Source organism: Macaca nemestrina, chromosome 11 (assembly GCF_043159975.1).
Source record: "Macaca nemestrina isolate mMacNem1 chromosome 11, mMacNem.hap1, whole genome shotgun sequence".
Lineage (NCBI taxonomy): Eukaryota > Metazoa > Chordata > Mammalia > Primates > Cercopithecidae > Macaca > Macaca nemestrina.
In genome coordinates, this window is record NC_092135.1 from 10,116,464 (window position 1) to 10,132,876 (window position 16,413).

At 56.2% G+C, this 16,413-nt stretch overlaps 1 protein-coding gene across 1 annotated transcript in view; it reads right to left on the reverse strand.

Moving 5' to 3' along the window:
* LOC105492465 (GLI family zinc finger 2) overlaps window positions 1-16,413 on the reverse strand; it is a 260,604-nt gene that overhangs the window by 19,746 nt on the left and 224,445 nt on the right. The window contains exons 6-8 of the mRNA XM_011759629.3: window positions 4,580-4,781; window positions 2,592-2,805; window positions 1,155-1,277 (exon numbers count right to left, since the gene is read on the reverse strand). Of these exons, the coding sequence (XP_011757931.2) occupies window positions 1,155-1,277; window positions 2,592-2,805; window positions 4,580-4,781 (539 nt within the window). The remainder of the gene's footprint in view (window positions 1-1,154; window positions 1,278-2,591; window positions 2,806-4,579; window positions 4,782-16,413) is intronic.

The window sequence follows — 16,413 nt, forward strand, 5'->3', positions numbered from 1 at the left end:
GCATCATGCTGAGACCGGCTTTGGTGTCAGCAAGGGGAGAAGAATTTGTCACCAACCCCTCTCTTTGCCTGACAATAACAGGAGCCAATATTTCATGAAAATTAAGTGCCCAGAGCATGCCTGATGGTTCACAGTTTTGATAAAGGATGGTCGGCAGACGCAGGAGAGATGAGGATAGGAGGCCCCGAGCATCCTTGGTGTCCAAGCTGCGGCTTCTGTAGTAATAATGGATGAAGACTGGGCCACCGTGAGAGGGCTTGGGGGACCAGGCGCTTACTTACCAGGTCAACAGGCACGGCATGCCCTTTACAAGACAGGCCCCTGTCCGGGAGTGGGGGCTGCCTGCACGCTGTTTTGGAGCAGAGGAATAAGTGGCAAGGTTTTCAAAAGGATCAGCGCAGGGTCGGGGCCACACGACAGGCCTGCACTGGGCTGTGGGCTGCTCTGCTCTTCTCTCCCCGCTTGAACTTGTCCTATCTTCCCCACTCACCACGCCACTCACTGACTCAAATGTGCATTGAATCACTGGAAAATACTATGTCAGTGACTGCACACTTGCACAAACCCTGGTGGCACGGAACCCAGTCAGGCCCTTCTCCCACAGTGCCACCTCTCCAAAGCTTAGAGTGCAGACAGGGAGACAGGTGTGCACACAGCACATGCCCTGAAGTGACCGCTGAGCTAGGCTGGGTGTGGGGGCCTGGAGCTAAGTCCTCTTAACCCAAGAGAATCAGGGAGGGCTAAAGTGGCAGCGAAGGAGCCAGGGTGGGGTAGAGTTCCAAGAGTGAGAGTAGCCTAGAGGGGCCTGAGCCATTCCGGGCACGTGAGCAACTCAGCCAGGCTGTGGCTGGTGCTGTGCCCAGGTCAGGGGCGGGGAGAGAGACAGATGCAGCCTGAGACAAGAGGGATGGCTAGGCAGAAGCCCATTCATTCGCTCATGCATTCATTCACCATGTGTGATGGGAATGTATGTCCAGGGTGCTGGGCACACAGTGGTGAGAGAGTCACAGCTCAGCATTCCCACCCAGTCCTCCCTGGGTCACTCATTCATCCATGCAGGCAGCCAGCCATCCGTTCACCAAGGGTATAGCCCCAAGGCAGCCCACAGGCCTGGTCCTAGCTGGAGGAAGGTGGTGCGGCTGGCAGCAGGTTACCTGCGTCAGCGCCAGAGGGGAGGCCGGCCGCAGGCCCTCAGGCTCGGTCTTGACCTTGCTGCGCTTGTGAATGGCGACAGGGTTGACGGTGCTGCTGACGGCTGACTCACTGCTCTGCTTGTTCTGAGGACGGGTGCAGAGGACAGACTGTTACTCAGGGCGGGGCAGGGATATCCCAAATTCCTTTGGACTTTACCTCTAGGATCTCTCCGCACAGACCATCTGGGCTAACCCTGTGTTTAAGTATCAGAAAGAGAGTCCCCAGCTCAGTCCTCCTGTCAGGGACACATGTCCTGCTGCAGGAGGGCACCCAGACCTGGGCATGCCCACCCCCATCTCTCCATCTCCGCCTCCCCAAGACTTCTGGGAAATGAGAAAGAGACCTTCTCTTTGGAAAATGGGGGGTGTCCTTGCCCCTGTTCTGACCAGGCTCAACTTCTCACTGTGGGTCTGAGAACAGGGCCTGGCCAGCCCAGGACACAGCGGGCCAGAGCCTGGTTCCTCAGGAGAAGGGGCTAGAGCTGAAGCATCAGGCGATGTTTCCAGAGCTGACAGCCACTGTCATGGGGAGGCTCTGGGGAGCCACTAGGAGCCCTGGGGTGGAGAGGGAGGACATTCTGGAACAGAGGACGCTTCTAGAGGACATGGTGTCCTGCCTTCCTTCCAAGGGTGCAGCCACATCCAGGCTCTGCCATTTGCCGGTGGGTGGCCTGGGGTGGTCCCTTCACCTCTGGCATCATCGTTGTCCATGCTCCCAGGATCAGAGCCTACGCGGGCTCTGCACCCACGAGCTCGTTTACATACACAGTGACCCCACCTAGGCGTCAGGAACCCCACTTAGCAGATAAGTTAGCTCAGGCTGCGAGAGGGAAAGAGATTTGCTGCTTTTAGGCGAGTTAGGATCCCAAAGATGGTCTGACTGATGCTAAGGCCTGTGCCTTTCCATGTCCTTATCTGTGAAAGAACACTTCATTTGCCAAATAATAACGGTACCTAGGATGTGCCAGGCACCGTACTAGGATGTCCAGGCACGCTCAAGGCCCGTTGGAAGGGTCGAACGAGGCAGTGTGTGAAAGCCTGCTGTAAATGCACGCTTTACAGTGAAACTGCAGTGTTATAATGATTCACTCACCCACCCATGCCATGTGCTGGGCACGGAGGACCTCCACGGTGCCAGGCCCTGGGAACTCGAGGCTTTCCCCATCTACTCATTATGCTTCTTGGACAGGAGACAGCAGAATTGAGAAGCTGGGAGCTTCCCATGGACTGAGCCCAGGTCTCGCCCTTTCCATAATGTGGCCTCTGCTCAGAAGGCACCCCAGAGGCCAGACGTGAGCCCAGAGGCCTCCACAAGTTCTTAGCACGAACTGGCAGTGAACAGCCCTCATACGTCCAGATGAGTACCCAGTGGCCATCCTGGTCCCTGCACCCACCTACCTGGTTGGTGTCACTCAGACAGTTGCTGCTGCTGCTGAGCTGGGTGGGCGTGGCATTGACGGAGGTGAGGGCCATGGGCTGCTGGGCCAGGAAGGTGGGTGAGGGCTGGATCAGGGGTGGTGTGTGTCCAAAGGCTGACCCCAGACCCCTCTGCTGGCTCAGAATCTGCTGGTAGGCCACGGGGTTGATGGGGTGGGGGAAAGTGAAGGCTGGGCTACAACAGAGAGCAGACAAGGAGGTGGGGGTCGGGGTTGGGGGCTCTGTTAGGCTGACACTTCCTGGACAGAGAGGGGATAGGGATGAGCACATTGCTAGCCCCACCATCACTGTGGCCTCCTCACTCAGGAACCAGCTGTGGCTTCCTACTGACTGCCACTCACCTTTTGTGATCAGCTCCCGGGTTCTGCCCCAGGATGTAGCCTCCACCCTTGGCAGGCTGGCCCCAGCAGGGACCAGGCTCCGTCTCATCCCCACACCCCGGCCCCTCCACTGCTGTAATGACACCTAAATGCATGCCGGCATCACTGCTCCCTGACCACGTGAAACCCAGGAGGCCTCTGAATCCTGTTCTAATGGCCCCTCATCCGGGAATCATGCCCTGAGCCCTCCAGCTTGCATTATTCTCCTCTTCTTACTGCACTTCTAGGCTCTGTCACACCACGTGCGTAAGAGCCACCCTTCACACTGTAGGATACCGAGGAGAGACTGGTGACCCCTGCGATTGAGCCATAAAAGACACTGTGGCTTCCTCCAGCTTCCTCTCGCATCACATGCTGCAAGGTGGGCTGGGACCCGTCTGCCATGTTGTGAGGACACTCAAGCAGCCCTAAGCAGAGGCTCACAGATGAGGGACAAAGGGTACTGCTGAGAGCTCTGTGCGGGGGCCATTCTGGCCCAGCCACACCTTCAGCGGGATGAAGCACTGGCTGACAGCTTGACTGTGGCCACCTGAGAGAGCCGGAGCTCAGCCTGTCTCAAATTCCTGACCCTCAGAAATGAGGTGAGATAACAATTGTTTGTAGTTTTAAACTGCTACGTGTTGGAGCAATTCATTAGGCAGCAAAAGATAAGAGGCTGGGTGCGGTGGCTCAAGCCTGTAATCCCAACACTTTGGGAGGCCGAGGCGGGCGGATCATGAGGTCAGAAGATCGAGACCATCCTGGCTAACACGGTGAAACCCCGTCTCTACTAAAAAACACAAAAAACTAGCCGGGCAAGGTGGCGGGCGCCTGTAGTCCCAGCTACTCGGGAGGCTGAGGCAGGAGAAAGGCGTGAACCCGGGAGGCGGAGCTGGCAGTGAGCCGAGATCCGGCCACTGCACTCCAGCCTGGGCGACAGAGCGAGACTCTGTCTCAAAAAAAAGAAAAGATAACAAATGCACTTGTTATTCCTTCCGTCTCCAGGTCGCTGGGACAAACTCTCCTGACATTCCTCACACCTCCTGGCCTCTCCCAGAGGCTTTGGGGAGGCATGTGAGTTTCAGTCAAGCCGGTTGGGGTCTCAGTCCTCAGAGAGTCTAGAGTCACACAGAGGGGAGAAGGGTGGCTGGTGTCAGTGAGGTGTGGGTGTGCCACGATGCGGCTACAGAGGGAGGAGACCTGCTGGCAGCTCAGAGGCTTGCTGAGAGCCCGGGCTATGCCAACATCACATTTTGTGTGGTCTCCAAGGTTGGCCAATACTTGGCTGCTCCACCAAATTCAGTGAAATACTAGGAAAATCATCTTCGACCTCAAACACCTTTGATTTCACATTTGAGTCATTCATGACAGGCCTGGTCCATGAAGATGTACTCAGATATTGGCTCATTTCAATCTGATCACTATTGGTTTTGAATTCATAAAAAAGGTGCGAGTATATGTGGATTCACAAATGCCACTAATCCTGTCTTTCTCCTGGGGTCAAAAGCACCCACTGAAAAGCCAGCGCCTCCCCACCGGGCCCTCAGCCCAGCTCTGGTTCTCAGCCCTCTGCTTGCAGGCGGGGCTCACCTGAGGGCGCCTGCCGACAGGTGCCCGTAGGAGCCGCTGGCCGCCGAGCTGCTTCGGGAGTTGTTGATGTAGGCCACCAGCGAATTGGGTGAGGTGCGGATCATCCGCTGCAGGTCCAGGCTGGCGTCTGAGAGTGGGGAGATGGACAGCGCCCGCTTGCGGCTCAGGCGGGGCGTTACCCGCGGGCTGGAGAAACGGGACACTGTGGGACAGTCAACACAAGACACGTCAGCATCCCTGGGGATGGGGGGCGGGGTGACAGGTAGGTGGGGGACAGGAAGAGCCTGCGAGGATGGTCTAATGGGTATCCCAGCTAAGCCGACTTTCCAGCTGTGGGCTCTTGGGCAAAGGATGTCACCTCTTGGCCTCAGTTTGTTGATCTGTAAAATGGACTGAGCAGCGCAGGGTGTGGTGATGACTGGAGAAGTGCATGTAAGGTGTCTGGGCGAGTGAATATGAGCAATGAGCATAGGTGCAGAGACCAGGGCTGGAATCCAGCAATGCTTACCTCATGACAGGAGTGTGCACGAATCGTAAGTGAGCAGTTCGGTGGCCTCTCACCAAGTGAGTCCACCTGGGAAGCCAGCCCCAGGTCAAGAAACAGGGCTTGGCCAGTGCCCACAGGCCCCCTGCACCTTCCAGCCCAACGGCAGCTGCTATCCTGGCTTCTAACACACAGCTAGTGTTACCTACTTTTGAGCTTTGTGTAAATGGAATTTTAAATACTCTTTTATGTCTGGCCTCCTTCATCCACTTGGTCAGTTTGTAACATTTCTCCATGCTACTGTGTGTGGGAGAAGCTTGCCTGTTCTCACTGCTGTGGAGAATTCCTTGGGGAAGAGAGTGAATGGAAGTAAGTGCTCCAAGGTCATGGGTCATGTTGTACCTGAAATCACCACTAAAATGCCCCCTGATAGGGCATTTGCCAAGCAGAGGCCTGGATGGCGGCCCCCAGACTCTTCTCGACGCCTGGGCCTTTGGCTGTCTATCCAGAGCCTGCTGGGCAGCCTGCTGTAACAGGGCAGGGCAGACACGAGGACAGCGCAGAGAGAGGCATCCTGACACAGGCAGGTGCTCTTGCACACTGAGGTCCTCAGTTCTAAAGTTGCCTGAGGCTCTGGGAAGCTGTTGCTTTGAATGTGCACACCACATGCATGCAGGCACACATGCACACGGGTGCACACACCGCCCTTGCATGCACACACCTGTGTGCACCCACATGCAGACATGTGTACACATGCATATGCACATGTGTGTGGGCACATGGCTGTGTCCTCAGCCCTCACCAGCTGCTGTCACACACCTACATAACTGCGGAAGGGAAGAGGGCTTGCCCCAGACAAGACTACCCAGCACCCCAGGGCTACAGGCTCTTCCACTGTGGTTCCAGACTGCTCCCCCTCACGGTGCCCCCATCAGGATTCTAGGTCTCTGCCCTGCACCAACGGTGGCCTAGAAATGGTCTGACAACACTGCCCAAAGGCTGACTCCAGACCCCTCTGCTGGCTCAGAATCTGCTGGTAGGCCACGGGGTGGATGGGGTGGGGGAAGGTGAAGGCTGGGCTGCAACAGAGAGCAGACAAGGAGGTGGGGGTGGGGGGTTGGGGGCTCTGTTAGGCTGACACTTCCTGGACAGAGAGAACCTTGCCCAGGCGATAGGGATGAGCACATTGCTAGCCCCACCATCACTGTGGCCTCCTCACTCAAGAACCAGCTTGAGGATGACTCTCCATAAGCCAAGCTTCCCGCCCTGTCCAGACCCTCCCAGAGCCAGTCTCCTCCTTTCAAAGGGCTCTAATAGGGCTGACCACCAGGGCTGGCGTGAGCTGTAAATTAGGTAATGCGTGAGGAGCACCTGGCCCACGGCAGGGCACAGTAAATGCTTGGGCCTGTCCTTGACTTTCTGGACACCTGCATGGAGCAGCCCCTTCTCATGTCCCGCTGGCCACGGCCCACTCATCCTTTTCAGGCCTCCGGGTTCCCCGTGGGCTGGTAGTGTTGCCCGTAAATGATACTGGGGGTTGCTCAAGCACACCCATGTCAGTGCTTGGCTGTTCCTGGGCTTATGATAATTGCTTTCCTCCCTTCTGCCTGCTCAGACCTGCTGAGACCCCGCCTGGCTGCCCCCTCCTCCAGGCAGGCTGCCCTGACTGCAGGGTCTGGCTCCGTGGGCCTCCTGCTCACAGTCCACACAGCCTCTTGGTACCCCCGAAGCTTTCCTGACGGCTTTGACCACTGACCTTAGGGCCACTCTGAAACATGCACGTGGTAGTTCCTTGTCTCCACAGCTGCAGGAGCACCAAGGGCAGGGGGTGAGGGCCTATGAGCCTCTGAGCAACCCCACTCCATACTCACCAGTCCCCAAGAAGGCTGCATGAAGGCAGAGCCCACACCCACCTACAGAACAAGCCGAACGCCCTGGGATCCACGCTGAGTCCCGGGGGCAACCATGCCCGGCCCAGCCCCACGCTTGGCCACAACCCTGAGGAGACCTAGGGATCCCTGGGGAGGCTCCTTCCGGCCAGGCCACCAGGAGAAGCACCTCTCCAAGGCATGGAGAGGACAGAGGACATCCAGGACCGTTGGGCTGAAAGGGGCTTCCAGGGTTTTCTCTCCTCACCGCCTCTTCCACGGGATGAGGGGAGTCTTAGGCCACAGAGGGGAGTAGACAGCCAGCAGCCTGGGATGAAGGGACTCTGGGTAGAGGGACGGAGACCTGGACTGGAACAGTGACCTGCAGTGGGGTGAAGTGGGGGCTGAACACTGGCTACCCTGCGCTGGGGCCATAAGTCAGCTGCATGACTTGGGGCAAGTTGTTTTACCTGTCACAGGCTCGGGGTCATCATCAATGACATCAGCATAAAACAAGTCCCCTGCCAGCTCTGGGGCTGCTGTGACCCAATGGGATGATGGATGGGGAGGTGGCCTGGCCACTCCAGAGTGGCCGCAGTTGAGATGCTCATGCGGCCCAACACTTGGCATACTTTATTTTCAACAAGAAGAGTTAAGTGATGTTAGGAAAGCTCCCAGTTGAAAAAGAAGTTGAGTTAATCGGAACATTCTTTTCTTTTGACATCCTTGCAGCTAAACTTTCTGCTTTCGCTGTTTATTCTATTGGGCTATGAAGACTGGGGCTTACAGATATTTTAGGAGGCAGAGCTGCAGCGGGTACACAGAAGACGCTCCATAGATGCTTCTGGGGATGCCCACTTGCTCTGACCCCACAGAGGAGCCAGGGCAGAGCAGGTAACGCACTCAGACAACTCCTCCTTTCTCTTACACCGGGAAGGATCCTAGGCCACCTGCCTGAGGACAGAAAGAGGCAGGGAGGCCCATGAAGCAGGCCAGTGACCACCCACTCTAAACAGGGATCCTGGAGGGCAAACAGGGGCATCCTGGCTGGAGTGTGCCCCTCTAGTGCAGTATCTGGATAAATGTCTGCTTCTAAATTCTTACGCAATTAATGACCCAGTGACAGCCACCGTTTAGTGACACTTAGACCCACTGACTCATTTAACAGCTATCACCATCCTCCAAGCAAACCAGATAAGCAGCAGACAAGCAGCAAGGCAGTTACGCTTGGAGGTTGGTGACTTGCTCAAGGTCACAGAGCTATAGAGGCAGGATTTGAACCCAGGTCCAAAGGAGACCTGGTGTCTGGACTTTTCTGAGGACTCTGTGTCCTCTCTGTCCATCTTCAGAGAGGTCAGCAGAGGCCCAGGGCCAGGAGGACGTCCCCTCCCACAAACAGTTTTCAACATCCCACTTTCAGTGGCTCTGAAGAGTGAACCTTCTCAGAGCCAGCTGCCTCCTCGTCCTCTCCTCCTGTCCGCAAGGCAGCTCCAATTCAGCACAGCCAGCCCCACACTACTGACCTGTGCCTGGACCAGCTCTTCGACAGCACGTGCCTGCCACCTGCGCAGTGGCAGAGCGGGAGACCCGGGAGTCAGCCTTCCCTCCTCCCCTCCACCACAACGGAGCCCACTTATGTGTGGGTTCATGAACACCTCTCAAAATCTCTCCTTTCAAACTCCACCCCCAGCACAGCCCACCACTCACTTGGATCATTCTGGGGCCCTCACCTAACAGCTATCCAATCTACAGTGCTCACTGCAAAGACAGAGATTTTCAACTTGGAAATAGGATTATGTCCCTGCCCTCTCCCCAAAACCTTCCAAACATCCCCACTGCTATTACAAACAAGGCCTAGGCAGTGGCCCTGTGGAATGCCCTCACTCCAGCCACCGGGGCTCCTTCCAGCCCTTCCTCCGTATCACCTGCACAGGGACTTGCACGTGCAGCTTCCTTTGACTGCGGCGCTCTCTCTGTTCAGACCTCAGCCAAGTCATCACCTCATTTGGGATGCCTTCCCTGACCTCCTGGAGTTAGATCTTCCCTATGCTCAGGTCTCTCTCTCCAAACAAGGGTGGGGATGAGCTTTCATCCACCATGCGGTTATCTGCTTGCTCCTGTCTTTCTCACTATGCATTAGGGACCTAAATCCCTTTTCCCACCTGACCATCCCCAACACTCGAATACAGATGGCACAGCCACGAGCCCAGTGGGAGATGCCAAGGGCTGAGCCACGGCACAGACAGAACGTGTTGAGGAAGAACAGATTCACAGTCACCTAAAGACAGCACGTGCTCAATGTTATCATCACACGTGCTAGGTCTCCTCCAAACTTTAAAGTGTTAGGTAATGTAATCTTCACGACTGTCCTCTGAAGAAGGGGCTGTTATGCTCATTTTACAGAAGACGAAACAAAGGACACTAAATAACTTGCCCAAGGTACAGGGACACCAAAACCACCTGCCACAGGACCTATGTCCAGGGTGCAGAGGAGTGGTGTCTCGGGGGCAGGGAGTATGACCGCAGGAAGGGACAGGGAGGGCCCCCTGCATGGGAGGAGGCCCCAGCTGGACACACACACACACACCTCAGGTGGAGACACACACCCCACGTGGACACACACCCCCCAGGTGGAGACACACGCACACTCCAGGTGGACACACACACACTCCAGGTGGACATACACACACACTCCAGGTGGACATACACACACACCCCAGGTGGAGACACACACACACACCCCCCAGGTGGAGACACACACACCCCCCAGGTGGAGACACACGTACACTCCAGGTGGACATACACACACACTCCAGGTGGAGACACACACACACACACCCCAGGTGGACATACACACACACCAGGTGGACACACACACACCCCAGGTGGACATACACACACACCCCAGGTGGACATACACACACACCCCAGGTGGACATACACACACACCCCAGGTGGAGACACACACACACACACCCCAGGTGGACACACACACACACCCCCCCAGGTGGACACACACACACACCCCAGGTGGACATACACACACACACCCCAGGTGGACACACACACACACCCCAGGTGGACACACACCAGGTGGAGACACAAGCACACACACCCCAGGTGGACATACATACACACCCCAGGTGGACACACACACACACCCCAGGTGGACATACACACACCCCAGGTGGACACACACACCCCAGGTGGACACACACACACACCCCAGGTGGACATACACACACCCCAGGTGGACATACACACACACCCCAGGTGGACACACACACACACCCCAGGTGGACATACACACACCCCAGGTGGACACACACACACCCCCCAGGTGGACATACACACACACCCCAGGTGGAGACACACGCACACACCCCCCAGGTGGACACACACACACACCCCAGGTGGACACACACACACCCCAGGTGGAGACACACACACACCCCAGGTGGACACACACACCCCAGGTGGACACACACACACCCCAGGTGGAGACACACACACACCCCAGGTGGACACACACACCCCAGGTGGAGACACACACACCCCCCAGGTGGACACACACACACCCCCCCCAGGTGGACACACACACACCCCCCCAGGTGGACACACACACACCCCCCCAGGTGGACACACACACACACACCCCAGGTGGAGACACACGCACACACACCCCAGGTGGACACACACACACACCCCAGGTGGACATACACACACCCCAGGTGGACACACACACACACACCCCAGGTGGAGACACACGTACACACACCCCAGGTGGACATACACACCCCAGGTGGACATACACACACACCCCAGGTGGACACACACACACACACCTCAGGTGGAGACACACACCCCACGTGGACACACACCCCCCAAGTGGACACACACACCCCAGGTGGAGACACACACACACACCCCAGGTGGAGACACACGCACACACACCCCAGGTGGACACACACACACCCCAGGTGGACACACACACACACCCCAGGTGGACATACACACACCCCAGGTGAACACACACACACCCCCCAGGTGGACACACACACCCCAGGTGGACACACACACACACACCCCAGGTGGACATACACACACCCCCCAGGTGGACACACACACACCCCAGGTGGACATACACACCCACCCCAGGTGGAGACACATACGCACACACCCCAGGTGGACACACACACACCCCCCAGGTGGACACACACACACCCCCCAGGTGGACACACACACACACATACGCCAGGTGGACATACACACACACACACGCCAGGTGGACACACACACACACACACGCCAGGTGGACACACACACACACGCCAGGTGGACACACACACACATACGCCAGGTGGACACACACACACACACACACGCCAGGTGGACACACACACACATACGCCAGGTGGACACACACACACACACACGCCAGGTGGACACACACACACACACGCCAGGTGGACACACACACACACACACACGCCAGGTGGACACACACACATACGCCAGGTGGACACACACACACACACGCCAGGTGGACACACACACACATACGCCAGGTGGACACACACACACACCGCAGGTGGAGACACACACACACCGCAGGTGGACACACACACACACACCCCCCCCCAGGTGGAGACACACACACACCGCAGGTGGACACACACACACCCCCCAGGTGGACACACACACCCCCCAGGTGGACACACACCCCAGGTGGACACACACACACCCCCAGGTGGACACACACCCCAGGTGGACACACACACACCCCCCAGGTGGACACACACCCCAGGCGGACACACATACACCCCAGGTGGACACACACACACCCCCCAGGTGGACACACACACACCCCAGGTGGAGACACACACACATACACACACACACACCCCAGGTGGACACATACCCCCCAGGTGGAGACACATACACCCCAAGTGGACACACACACACCCCCCAGGTGGACACACACACCCCAGGTGGACACACACACATACACCCCCCAGGTGCAGACACACACACATACACCCCAGGTGGACACACACACTCCCCAGGTGGACACACACACACCCCCCAGGTGGACACACACATACACCCCAGGTGGAGACACACACACCCCAGGTGGACATACACACACCCCCCAGGTGGACACATACCCCCCAGGTGGAGACACATACACCCCAAGTGGACACACACCCCCTAGGTGGACACACACACCCCAGGTGGACACACACACATACACCTCCCAGGTGCAGACACACACACATACACCCCAGGTGGACACACACACTCCCCAGGTGGACACACACACACCCCCCAGGTGGACACACACACCCAGGTGGATGCACACACAAACACACACACGATGCAGAGGCACACAGACAGCCTCTGCCACCGTCCCTGTCAAGCCTGTCACTTTGTGGCTTCCTTGGAGCACATTTACTTAGCTTTCCTGAGCCTCTCTTTCCCCATCTGATTTTCCTGATTTTCCCCATGCCACAATCAGGGCAGTGTGGCTTGCTTTGCAGGGCTGTCGTGAAGACACACATAGAACGCCAAGAATAGTGCCTAAAACCCAGCAGGCATTCCAACATGAAATTGCTAATGAACGTGGCTTCTTCAAGGGCTAGGAGGACCGTTCCAAGGGGCAGGGCAAGCCTCCAGTCAATAATAGAGTGAAGGGCAGCAAGTCTAGGAAAGATGATTGGGCCACGCAGCAACACAGCTGTCACCAGACATTCACTCATCGGCTTGCGTTCGGCATCCTCTCAGCTTCTGGGTTATTTACTGAGTCCACTCCTTGTCAATCCTCACTTCAAAGGAAATTCAAAGAAAGATGCCAAAGTGAATTCTCTGAAAGGCTCCTATTACTTACAAACTGAGTGGCAAATGCGGTAATGTGAGGGGAAAAACCATCTAACATGATATAAAGTAAGAAACACACACATCTTTGTAACACATTTTTTAAAAAAAGATTCTGCTGCTAATATTTGGATTCCCACCCTCTCGTGTGCCCCTAACAAGAGGAAACAGGCCAAATCTGACAGTGATATTCATCTCTGTTATCCCCGCCTCTCATGGGAAATATGTTTATTAATGCGCTTCTTCCCTTGATAAATTACTAAATAGAAAGAAAAGCCTGGCACTCATTTCCCGTGGTTTCTCCTGTGATTTATGACCGGGAACATGGAGTATTCGTCTGTGGATGAGCCCGTTTTAATGCCGGTCAGCCACGGGTGAATGGCCACCTGCCCACCCTCACCTGGGTGGACGCCGACACCACCTGCCTCTGGACCTTGCTTCACCCACTAGCACTTTCTGTTGCTCATTCCTGTGTTTGTTCATTGATCCATCAGCCCCTCATGCAGTTCTGAGAGTATGCCAGGCATTGATTGGACATCATGGGGACTCCAGGCAGGGAAGCCTCTGATCCTGCCCTCATGGAGCTCACCAGGTAGGAGAGAGATGAAGACGTACTCCAAGGCACCAGTCGGGATTTGCAAAGTGCCATCTAAGCAGGATTATTCTAGAGAATCCCAAGGTGCTCAGGAGGGAGATCAGTGCTTTTCCTGAGGCAGTGGGAAGGGCAGGAGATGCAAGAACAGGCCCTGGACTCAGGCAGACCCAGGTTCCGACGCTGCCTGCACACTCTGAACTGGGTAGCTTTGGGCCAATCACTGGTTGCCTCATGCAGAAGATGGGCTACCAGCACCCACCCCAGGAGTGCTATGGGCTGATAGCCAGCATATCATCTATACCTGTGGGTGGATTTCCATGGAGGAGGGGCTGGGAATCCCCCCAAGACCTGCGTGCCCAGGAGCCTGGACTGAGGGGCAGGAAGAAAGAGCATCATCCTGGCACCGGCTCCCAGGAGCCTTCTCTGTGCCAGATGCCATCCTCAGCCTGGGGCTGGGATGTGCTGTCACCAAGGCCAGCAGGACACAGCCTGGTGGTGGGGCTCGGGTACCCTGAATCCTCACTGGCTAAGATGTGTTCCCTGCATAGCCCAGCTCCCTCACCCAGATATTTTCTAGCTCGCCGAGGAGATGCTCTAAGGAAATCTTGCCTGAGGACCTTAATGCCCCCACACCTAGCCATCCACAGTCCTCTCACCCCCTCTGATGGGGGAGTAGCAAGAGTCTGGGCCACGGAGCAGAGAGGCTCAGAGTTGCCAGGACCACGGCCTAGCTAAGTGATGAACACAGAGAAACAGGCTGTGCTGCAGGCTCCTCACCATAAAGCAGCTTCATGAAGCTGATGTGGCAGGACAGTCTGTGTGGGTTTACCAGATGACCCACAGACACTGCTTAGCCCATGCCTGTATATAACAGCTCCACCACTTCACGCAGGGACCTGCAGTCTGGCTTCCTTTGCCTCGGTTCCCCTTCCTGTCTCGGGCTAGGCAAGGGATCCCTGCCTGACTTGGGCCTCTGGCAGCCCCTCCACCAGCATTCCTGCCTTTCTGGGTTTGATCAATGTAATTGGTTTCTGAAAACCCCCCGGATCCACAGGCAACATAAAGAACGGGCGTCAGAATGGAGGTGACATCCGAGCCAAATTAGTGTCAATATGACAATAAAATGCACGGCTTGGAGGAAGTATGAGCTGTAAACAGACAACATTTCAATCGGAAACATCTCAATCTTCTCAATGTGGTGGAGGCGGGAGGGGGTGGCTGTTCTGTTGTTAAATCACCAATATTCAACAGCATAACATGAGAAAATTCCATTTTAGGGCCCGGGTGACAACCGGCGAATTCCCCGCTCTCCAGGGAGCCGCTCAGCAGAATGATGACCTCGGTTCCCCGACTGGTTCTCTATCACCTTCCCATGCAACCGCGCTCCTGTCTTCCTGCTGTAAATCAGGACCCCGTTAAGAACAAGAGGAAATGGCCCTTCACCCACCACTGGAAGACCAGGGACAGTGGGTTTTCATCAGAGCCTGGGAAGTCCCTCTGTCCTGCCAGCACCCTGGCCTCAGTGCCCCAGGAGGAACGCACGGTTTGGCTTTTCAATCCCACAAGAGTCTCATCGAGTCCTCTCTAGCTTCCGGCCTTTCTTCCAGCACTGCAGTGTGTTCCCAAATGTAGGGCCACACACGGCCCAGATGAGGCTATTTTAGATTTGATGGAGACAGAGACAGGAACATCCTCCTCAGACAGGGATTAGATTTTTCATTTCAGGAAAACATACATTGTTCCATTTCAAGAACCATTTATTTAACCCCAAAAGGTGAGTCTGGTAAAAACTATTATTAAATACACAATTGTGCAGGTGGCACTCAGCTAAGGTAAAAATTGGGCTGGTGGTTTGCAAACGGGTGTACTGGGGACAAGGCCCTGCAGGATGCGGACCCACATGGAGTTCCCACCCACCTCTCCCTGCTCGCCCTGCTGCCTGGCAGAGCCCTCTCCATGCCTTGGCTGGACATTCAAAGCCTCTGGAAAGTTCTCTCCCGTACAGTGCTCCCTCCTCTGGGACCATGAATGAAGGTGCTGAGAAAGGAGGCTGGGGTAGGAGGGGCATCAGGTCAGGACAGGTATTCCTGGTCCCGCCCGGGAGCGCACACAGGGCTGCACTGGAGCTCGGGCACCAGGCAGGCAGGGCTTTGTGCGTTGCTCATGATGCGCTGCGTCCCTAGACCTAGAACCCGCCTGCTACATAGAAGGCGCCCAATAAACACCTGCCGAATCACCCACTGTGTGTGCATGAGACACAGAGACAGAGAAAGGCAGAGAGAGAAGGCCTGTTCTCCTTGGCTGTCCATGAGCTCTCCAGGCCCCCTGCGCCTGCACAGAGCTCACGTGCTCAAGACGATGTGTATGGGGCTTCCTGGCGTGAGCCCATATTCCTCAGAGAGAGCCAGGCCCCTTCCGCAGGTCTCCTGAGCTGCACTGCTGGCGCCAGGGATGACCTACACAATTTTCTCAGTGAGAATTTGGGCAAAAAGAAAGCTAGTGGCAACACTCAATCACATTCTCTGCTGGGTGGTCTGGAGCTTTCCGGGAGGGACCGGCACAGACCCATGGAACAGGCACCCACCGAAAACACCTCCCTGGCTCCCACGGCTCACGGGAGGGGAGGGGCCGGGGGACACCCCAGAGACAGGTCCCGCCTCAGCCGCCTGGCCGAGAGCGCTGCTGTTGTGTTCAGCGTCTCCTAGAGACATACGTGAGAAACCGTCCACGCAGGCGTCGGAGCTGAGTGGAAGTGTGGAAAGCATTTTTACAAGTTGAAGTGAAGGTTCTGGTTCTAGTTAAAACTGGTTTTGGAAAAAATGTATTAAGTAGCAATAAAAACAGGGATAATCCTGCACTACTCTGATTTTCTTGGATTGTAACTGACTGGGAACAAAGGGAAAGAAGTCATCTGCTCCTGAAATCCATGGATAGGAAAAATGTCCCCACGCCCAGCCCATGCTGGAGCCAGAGAAACCCATATCCCTGCTCAGGCCGGCTCTGGAATCTGGTG